At 35.7% G+C, this 10,188-nt stretch overlaps 1 protein-coding gene across 1 annotated transcript; it reads left to right on the top strand.

Moving 5' to 3' along the window:
• Positions 1-331: 331 nt before the first annotated feature.
• LOC110886624 (NEDD8 ultimate buster 1) lies at positions 332-5,844 on the top strand. Its single transcript, XM_022134438.2, has 11 exons — positions 332-782; positions 1,642-1,764; positions 1,854-1,950; positions 2,063-2,098; positions 2,219-2,406; positions 2,482-2,584; positions 2,989-3,170; positions 3,246-3,323; positions 4,025-4,127; positions 4,197-4,290; positions 5,342-5,844. The coding sequence occupies exons 1-11, from the start codon at positions 490-492 to the stop codon at positions 5,680-5,682; spliced, it is 1,638 nt and encodes a 545-aa protein (XP_021990130.1). The 5' UTR covers positions 332-489; the 3' UTR covers positions 5,683-5,844.
• The last annotated feature ends 4,344 nt before the right edge of the window (positions 5,845-10,188 follow it).

The raw sequence follows: 10,188 nt of genomic DNA, 5'->3' as shown, positions 1-10,188 counted from the left end.
CTCGGCTCGTTTCGAGCTTTTTCTCGAGCCGATCTCGAGTAGCTCGCGAGCCGCTTGGCTCGTTTGCACCCCTATTTCAAACTAACTGAACCCTAATCCAGTTAGCTAATGTCAGATGCCCCATCACCAAACAAATGTCACATCAGTAAAAAAAAAGTCACGTCAGATGCTACACCAATAAAAACAGGTGCCATGTTAGATGCCACGCCAACAAAATATTGCCATGTCAGCAAAAATGTTGCCACATTAACAAAAACTGACTGGGTTAGGATTCTGTTAGTTTAGGTGTGGAAATCTTGAAGGCTGAAACACAAAGGGTCATCGTAAAACATCAAAAATCTTGAAGCACTCCTATCCAATTACCAATTCTACACTCATATAACCAAACGTGAAACATAAGTCAAGTTCTCCAATTTCATCTCCAACAAACCCAAAAACCCCTACACAACGTCGTCGTTTTCGATCACCCTCACTCTGTAACACAACACAATGACTACAAAATTGAAGATAGCAGGGGCATGGTCCGGTGTTCTAGAAGCCCAATTGGACGATTGGACCGTACCCTTTTTGAAACAACAAATTGCAAACCGATTAGACTGTTCTACAGACTCGATCAACCTCATAACTGCAGGCAAAGTGTTGCGGGACGATAGTGGGACCCAGAAGTTGATCGAATTGGGTTTGAAGAACAATTCAAAGATTTTGGTCACTAGGGTATCACCTGATCAGGGTAAAGAGTTGGTTGCTGAAGAAGAGAAGTCTACCAGGCTGCAACGACTCAAGTTCGTATCTTTTTTATGTTTTGATCATCTTTTTGTTGTTAATGTTGATGGGTTTTGTGTAATTTTTTGTGGGGTTTGAATCTTTTTCTATTGGGGTTGTTTAAATTTTTGAAATTTATTGATTTTGTTTTGTGGGTTTTGTTAGGATCAGGTTAAAGATATTAGTATTGGGGGTTAATAGTTATGGTTTTGTTCATTTTGATCATCTTTTTGTTGTTAATGTTGATCTTGTTTGTGTAATTTTTTGTGGGTATGAATCTTTTTCTATTGGGGTTGTTTAAATCTTTGAAATTTATTGATTTTGTTTTGTGGGTTTTGTTAGGATCAGGTTAAAGATTTTAGTATTGGGGGTTAATAGTTATGGTTTTGTTCATTTTGATCATCTTTTTGTTGTTAATGTTGATCTTGTTTGTGTAATTTTTTGTGGGTATGAATCTTTTTTTGTTGGGGTTGTTTAAAATTTTTAAATTTATTGATTTTGTTTTGTGGGTTTTGTTAGGATCAGGTTAAAGATATTGATATTGGGGGTTAATAGTTATGGTTTTGTTCATGTTGATCATCTTTTTGTTGTTAATGTTGATGGGGTTTGTGTAATTGTATGTGGGTTTGAATCTTTTTTTTTTTTTTTTTTTTTGGGGGGGGGGGGGGGGGTTAAATTTTTGAAAATTATTGATTTTGTTAGGATCAGGTTAAAGATTTTGCTATTGGGGGTTAGGAGTTGTAGTTTTGTTGATTTAGGTCATGTGTTTATTTAATCTTTTGGTTTTGTTGACTTTTTGACTTTTTAACAAGCCCTAAAGATGATAGAAGTTGTATCAAAAAAGTGTTTTGATGATGATTTTGTTTTTGGGATTTGCAGGGCTGCTGCAACTTCACTGGCGAAAAGGCATGCTGATGGTTCATTGCCGGTTGAAGATTTTAATCTTGAATTGGAGAATCAAAGTGGGGAGAAAGTGAAGCTGGGAACCGAAGATGATCAACGGTACGATTAATCGTAAAATCTTTAATTAAGTTACCGAATTAAGGAGCTACGTGATTTTTATCGAGTCTAAAATGAACGATAAATTGCAGTGCACTAATGATGGGACTTATGTTTCATGGAAAAGCGAAACGATTGGTCAAAAGTAAGAAGTATGAAGACGCCTTGGAAGTTTTAACTATGGGAGAGGTTAGTTTCGAAACCGTTATTTTGTATCAAAACATGAGACCAACAAAATGAAATTATTAAACGATCAAGACGGTTAAAACGTCTGATAATAACCGAAGCGACTGTTTTGCAGGAGGCGTTCTCACTATGCGACTCCAGTGTCGTTCAGGTAAACCAACCAATCAACCATTACTCTTCTATTAAATGTTTATGTTCACAATGCTTTAGCGTCACGCCGTCACATGATGTTGCGGATTTATGATTTTACGTCTCGTGTTTCTTTTTCCAGCTAATTGACAACGTCCCAATACTTCAAATAGATATGGTTTGGTGTTATTTTATGCTTAAAGACATCAGTAAACTATCAGTAGCTGGAAAACGCCTCGAAGAGGCCCGAAAAGGAATCGAACGGTCTCATGGGAAAGAATCGACCCGTCTCAGACTTCTTCATGGAAACGCTCATCCCGAACTTGCATTGTAAGAAACCTCATTATGCATATTTTTCATATACGTATCTATATATAATAAAACGACACTAATTTTGTAATATAGGCATTTGAGATTGGAATTACTGGAAGGTATAGTGGCATACCATAGCGGTGATCTCGAAAAGGCGAAGAGATCATTGAATAGCGCTAGGAGTAGATACTTGGAGGTACCTTTTTTTTATTTTGACTTTATTTTATGGATTATTTTTGTTAGAGTTAATTACTGTTTTCGTCCCTGTGGTTTGTCAAAAATCACTATTTCAGTCCATTAGTTTAAAAATTGCGATTTCAGTCCCTGTGGTTTCACTTTCGTAACCATTTCAGCCCACCTCGTAACCATTTCAGTCCCTGTACTTAACAGAATAAATGGATTGAAATGGTTACGAAAGTGAAACCACAGGGACTGAAATGGTTACAAAAGTGAAACCACAGGGACTGAAATCGCAATTTTTAAACTAATGGACTGAAATAGTGATTTTTGACAAACCACAGGGACGAAAATAGTAATTAACTCTTTTTGTTATATTACATAATATTCATTTGTGTATCTATATATACTGTTTAATTACAGCTTCAGGTTCCGGATGAAGAACTATCAATGCTAATGGGGATGGGGTACGGAGAACGTGCTGCAAAAAGGGCGTTACGTATGAACCGACAAAGTGTTGAGCGCGCGGTTGATTTTCTCGTTGAGGAAAGAGCTAAGAAACAACAAAAGTACGAGGATGACCTCAGGCGAAGAAATGAAATCATGTAAGTATTAAGTTAACGGATGATAGAAACTATGAACGAAAAGAATAACTTGTGTTGTTGAAAACGTAATTACAGGGAGCAAAAGAGGTTTGGAGTTACCCCACTTAAAAAAGCAGTCGATCTTGAGAAGTTAAAGGAGTTGGTATCGATTGGGTAAGCTTACAATTTAAAAAAACAAGGAAAAATGTATTTTTTTCCCCTACGTTTTGACTTAGGGGTGTTCGAAAAGCTCGCAGCTCGGTCGGAAAAGGATCAAAAAAAGTTCGACTCGAAAAAAGCTCGGTTGTAAACAAGCCGGCTCGGCCTGGCTCGTGAGCTCGCAAGCCGGCTTGAATTATCATTTTTTATATAAATTCTAAATTTAAATTTATTAAAATAAAAAAATGTGGGAGGGGGTTGAAGTGTTAACACTTGAGGTTTTTTTTTTTTTTTTAATTAATCAATAACACATAAAAATATGGGAAAATGAACAAAAATTATACATATACTACTTTTAATATGCCTTTTGATATTTAAAATATTAAAAAAATAAAAATATAAATTTAGATATATGTGTAATATATTTTTTTTTGCCTTTTATGTTATCAATATTTATAAAAATAAAAAAAAATTAACGAACCGATTCGATTTGGCTTGAGCTAGCTCAAACATTTTACGAGTCGAGCTCGAGCTCGACTTTTCATCTTGATAAAATAAACGAGCCGAGCCTTAAGTTCGAGTTCGATCTCAAGCTTAACCTGGCTCGGCTCGACTCGATTACAACCCTATTTTGACTAAAGTCGTTCATTTTTTTGTGTGCACGCATGTGTATATATACACATAAGCTGATATGATATGGTTTTTTGTTATGGCAGTTTTGAGAAGGAACTTGCGGCAGAATCTCTTAGAAGAAATGAAAATGAAATGCAAAAAGCTCTTGATGACTTGACAAATCCAGATACTAATTCTGATATACAGGTAAATTTATATTTCGGGTACATTGTGAGTAAAATTTGTTATTGACTTGTTTGTATTTAATTTTTGTAGCTTTTTATTGAGTCGCGAAAGAAGAAGAGAGCACGTAGAGCTTCGGATGCTGCTGTTGAAAGACTTGTTACCTTAGGGTTCCCTAGAGAAGCAGGTGCACACCCCCTCCATAATAATTATCACTATATAAAAGGAAGTTGAATAGTTTAGTGCTTCTCTACTTGCGCCTATATATTTTTTATTTTATTTTTGAGTTTAGTTTTTTTGGTAAAGTTCTTGTACAAATAATCTTAACATACTAAACATACAAATTGAAGGAAAACTCAAAAAGACAAGGTGATATTTTTGTAATTATCAATAACTATCAAAGTTACTCTACAAATATACCTAAAAAACCTAACCCCCCCCCCCCCCCCACCCCAAACTAAAATGCTAAAAACTAAACCCCCAAAAAATCTAAAAAAATAAAAAAAAAACACACAAATTATTTTATTTTATTTTATTTTTTTAACAATTTTTGCTAACAAAATGTAGGGATTTTTTAATAAAAAATGTTAAAAAAAATTTGTGTTTTTTAGGTATTTTTGGCTGAGTTCACATTTGTATAGTAACTTTGATAGTTGGTGGTAATTACAAAAATGCCACCTTATCTTTTTGAGTTTTCCTTCAATTTGTATGTTAAGTATGTTAAGATTATTTGTATTTGATCTTTTGCCTAGTTTTTTTAACAAACATTACCAATACCGGTATGGAAAAACTGCTTTTAAATTTCGAAAATTTTTTAACGAACTGAACATTTGCACATACCCTTTTGGACATATATTTTAACTTTTTTTCCTTTGTTATAACGAGTGCACGGAAACCGACCGAGTTCCTATCGTTTTCTTTTACGTTTATCTTTGTTATTTACCTTATTGTTTTATCCTTTCTTATTATATATATGTTTTTTTTTTTTTTTTTTTTTTTTTTTTTTTTTTTTTTTTTTTTTTGATGCTTAAAGCTGAGCTACGATGCAAAAAACATTTAACACATTCAGATATCATTTTTGTTTAATTTTACGAAATATATTCATCGTTTGTCATGGTGTGCGATATATAACGAATTCCAACCGCGTCCCAGCGCAACTCACGGGTGACTACTACCCTAGTAATAATTTGTTACAGTAAAAGAAAGTGATTAATTATTGATTTATTACTTTTTATTAGTTGTGGCTGCTGTTGACGCTCACGGAACAGAAGAACGCGCTTTAAATCATCTACTAGAACAGAACGTGCCGAAGGAGAGTGCACCGCCGACAGGTCCGGTGGCGGAGAACGTCGGGAGTTCTAGCGGCTCTGGCGGTGCCAGCTCATCAGATGGCGGCACTGGAACCGTTCCGAACAATGGAAATATACCGATCTTTGATCAGGAAATGGAAAGGGATGTGGAGATGGAACATGAGATTACAGGTGATTTACGGAGTGAAGATGTGTTTTCGGATTATGATATGGAGCTTACTAGAGAAAGTGAAGCTATAGAGGAGTATTTGGCTCTTGTGTTGGTCTAATTATCTCACTAATTAAGTAGTTATTATGCTCTAATTATTATGCACATATGATGTTTTTTTTTTTCATGGGATTTTTCTAGTTTTAGTTTCTAAGTGATGTTGGATGGATGATGTTATTAACTTATTTTTAAGAATGTTTTTATTAAACTAGTATTATTAGTATTTTAATTTATAAACTCATCTCCTTAGCTCATTTTATTATTATTTTTTATACAAAACTCTACTCACTGCATAAGAAAAAGAATGGAGTTATTTTTTTCTGATAAAGCCCCTTTGGGGGCGTTATGCGATAAGTTGCACGTCACGTCATAGAGGGATTTTATGGGGCGTTATATCACTAGAGCATGTAGTCATAAAGCTTCTATCATCATTACCTAATCATTAATTTTCATTTTTATTAATTATTTAAAAAAACACTTTTCTATTTTTTTTTTTCATTTTATCTCTAAATTATATAAAAAAACACTTTTAATAGTGAAAATAAAAATGATTTTGAAGATTCAAAAATCTGTTTTGTAATACTAAAAAAATGCAGGGGTCAGATATTGCACATTCATACTTTTATAAAACAGTCAGTACCCACTTTTGGATTATCTCTTTAAGGGTGAACGGGGCACGCCCCTCTTAGGGGAGTCCCCTCTCTTACGCACGGCCAATTAACACGCGCCACGTCAACTCCCTTCTTAACTTCCCTCACACCCTCAATTTGATGGCGGCACTCCCCTCTTAGGAGACTTGTTTTTTTATTCAAAAAGAAGAAAAAAGAAAAAAAAAAAAGAAATGTTTTGATTGGTTGAAAAAAGGGTGGCCCACCATCTCCCTCCCTCCTTCATTCGGTAACCTCTCACCGATTCCATTCACCTAATTGACTCCCCTCGTTGATGGCGGCGGTGTTCCCTCTAAGGGACTTGGGTCACCGCATGCCTCCCCGCATGGTGACCCGTTCACCCTAAGGACCTCCCATCATTGAAACGTATATAAAACTAATGTAATATACTCCTTATTAATTTGTTTTCCTCATAGGAAAATTATGAAGTTAGATACTCATTAATTTGTTTTCCTCATAAGAAAATTATGAAATATGTTAACATTCAGTTTTGTCTGCTATTTCTATCTATTCTCATATACCCTGTTAGAAAAATAATTATAATTAATTGGTCATTTAAAAGGAAAATTACAACGTATTTAAAAAGCCTCAAGTTTGTCACGTATGTTACAAAATTGTCTTAAATGCTAAGACAACATATTTTTGTATTCACATTTAAAATTTCCAACAAATGATTTGAAAAAGTTTATAACCAAAGACATGTAATATGTGTAAGAGAACACTTAAAAAGATAAATTTAGGAAAATATAAGACTTTTGTACCTATTACTTTCTTCGAATTTAGTTTTTTTTTTTTTTTAATCGTCCCATGACAAATACAAACCTATAAAATTGAGATAAAGGAAAATGATTGGTAATTATAAAGGGAAAGAATTAGTGATTACAATGGAAACTAATAGGTAGGGATGGTAATAGATCAGGTTTGAGACGTGTTTAGGTAATTCTAACCCAAATCCGGTTAGATATGCTTGTCCCAAAGCCGTTCCAAAAGTAAAACACGTCGGGTTTCTAGCGGGTAAATACCCATTGGGTATACCGGTGGGTTTCGGGTAAACCCGCTAATTTTAAAAAGTTACATGTTAGGTATACCTGACCTAAAACTCATAGAGTATCTATTGAGTAATTACTAATAAATTACATTTAGTATTGTTACTAAAAAATATCAAATAACTACAATATATATGAAATAAAATACCTATATGTATAAAATTGGATGTATCATATATATACATATTTATAAATATACAAGAAATTATATCAGGTATACATTCGGGTAAATGGGTACAGTTTATCGGGTAATTTGGTCAGGTAAACGAGTATGTCATCAAATCCCAAACACGTCCCAAGCCCATGAAAAAATAGAAACTGGTACCAAACCCGTCCCAAATGTGTCGGGTTTTGGGTTACCCATCGGGATTGGGTTCGATTGCCATCCCTACTAATAGGGGGAGTTAGCAGAGATAGTACTTTGGGGACGTGATGATTTTTGTGTGTTGCTTTGCTTTCTGATGTTGTATTTATAGTGATTTTTCATATTCGCCTTTTTAAGACGGCTCTATTCTTGCTCATAACGAGATGTCCCGATGTTTAACTTTACCAATCCAACCCAAAAGGGACTGTTTGATGTTCATCCTCTAGTAAATCATGATATGCCCAACGGTGTAAAAAGTAAGTTTATTACATTTTTTTTAATAAGGTGACGACGACGTCTCACAATTTTCATCATCTAGTAAATCAATATGCCTCTCTAGTAAGACCAAGCGTAATGGGGCGTTTTTTTTAAAAAAAATTGCCCGAAAACGCCCGAAAACGCCCAACCCCCCATTACAGGGGGCGTTTTACGGCGTTATTTTCGAAAAAAATCCCCTCCGGCGTTTAAATTATAACGCTTAAAAATGTGGGGGCCACCATATTCGACCGTTTTCAAACGGTAACTTTCTTTTATTTTTTTTTTAATTTAAAATAATTCCCACTATATATATTTACCCCACATTCACACCATTTTTTATACAAAAACTCAATATCTCTCCCACTTTCTTCCAACTTTTATAAAAAAAAACCCACTTTCTTCTAATTTTTATACAATCATGCATCCATTCCGCCCTCCTTTTGGTGTCCCCGCTAGACCCGCAAACCCGAACAAAACCCAACCGCAAACCCCATACAACCTTCAAGACATGGACCCGAGCTTTTTAACTTACGCGGCTTACTTGAGTGGCGCCCCTCCGTTTGTTCCTCCCACTTTCGGCTATGGTCAAGCCGGCGGGTCTCAACCGTCACAACCCGAAGCCGAACCCGATGTGGAAGTCGTACCGGAGACGCAACCCGAACCGGTGCAAGAAACATCGAAACGCGGCAAAAGGTCGCATAAGAAGAAGGATAAGGACGCACCGCGGCGTACAAAAAATATAATCAAATGGACGAAGGAAGAGGAATACGCGTTGACTCGGGCGTATGTCGACATTTCGGAGGATGAAGAGACCGGTAACTATTTTATATAAATATTATTTTACTTATTTTGTTAATTTATTTTTTAACAAACAACTTATTTTTTTTTTGTAGCAAACTTTCAAATAGGCCCGGTTTTTTGGGATAGGGTTCGTGCACTCTTCTTTAGCACGTGGGGTCAAGGCGAACATCGTGACAAAGACTCCATTTCTAGCAAATGGACCGACATCAACAACAAGTGTCATGGGTTCCAAGAAGTCTTCCAACGTAACTACGATAATCGGCCGAGCGGTGAAGGTGACGTGGGGGTTTTAACGAAGAGTTTGGAGGAGTTCGAGAGGACAAAAGGCCCTTTCACGTACTACAAGTGTTGGGAGCTACTTCGAAAAAGTCCAAAGTGGGCGGTAGTTAATCCAATGACGTCTAGTAGTAGACGTCGGGCTAAAAGGTCAAAAACATCATCCTCCGTTGACCCGTCAACTCCGACGTCGGATGCCCGCAATGTTGATTTAAATGAGGCGGTGGACGAGGGCATTCAAGAAGAGTTGGTCCGACCCACCGGTAGAAGAAAGGGAACCGGGAAAAAAACGGTCGAGTCGTCTTCCGATCTCGAGTTAAAGGATGATTTCGAGGAGATGAACCGTCGTCTCCAAGACATTCGCGACCTCGGCCACCAACGTTATGAGATTATGAAGGAACGAGTGGCCGAAACAAAAAAATTTAACGAGATGCAAGAGGCGAGGCAAATGGAAAAGGACATCGAGTTTTTGTCCAAACCTATCGACCACCTACAAGGCGATGCGTTGATCCTTGCGCAAATGCGTCGCCAAAAAAATAAAGAAAAATATGGACTCTAGATCATGTTATTTTTTTATGTTTTTTTTTATTTTTTTCAGCTTTTTTTCTGTTTTTTTTATATTTTCGGTTTTTTTTTCAGTTTTATTTTTATTTTTTTTCAAGTAATGTAATTTTATTTTTAAATTAATGAAGTTTTTTTTATGTTTTAAATTAAAAAAAATAATTGGGAAATGATTGTAAAATGATTGAATGGGGGTTATGGCATAATGCCCCACTACACCACTTTTGCTATAATGCCCCTTGCTGACTAGGACGCCACGTGTCGTATAATGCCCCATGGTAGGGGCATTATAAGCTTCTACCACTACACATGGTCTAAGTATGAGGAAGAATTACAATTGTGGACCTAGGATTATTTCTACTTGTGCGAACGGAGGATTTTACTATATTTTTAAGGGACGTTATCTGAATTTTTGTTTAAATAACACACTATTTTTTTTTTCTAAGATGTACGCTTACCATCCTACAGACCTGGATAGGTCCGACAGTATGGCAACGTTGTTTGGCGTGAAGGACTCAATCACGTTGACACACTACACTATGTCAATTATTTTGAATGAATATGATACATGGATTTTTTTTTTTTTTTGAGAT

This window comes from Helianthus annuus, chromosome 10 (assembly GCF_002127325.2).
Source record: "Helianthus annuus cultivar XRQ/B chromosome 10, HanXRQr2.0-SUNRISE, whole genome shotgun sequence".
NCBI lineage: Eukaryota > Viridiplantae > Streptophyta > Magnoliopsida > Asterales > Asteraceae > Helianthus > Helianthus annuus.
This window is presented reverse-complemented; position numbering and strand designations above follow the sequence as displayed.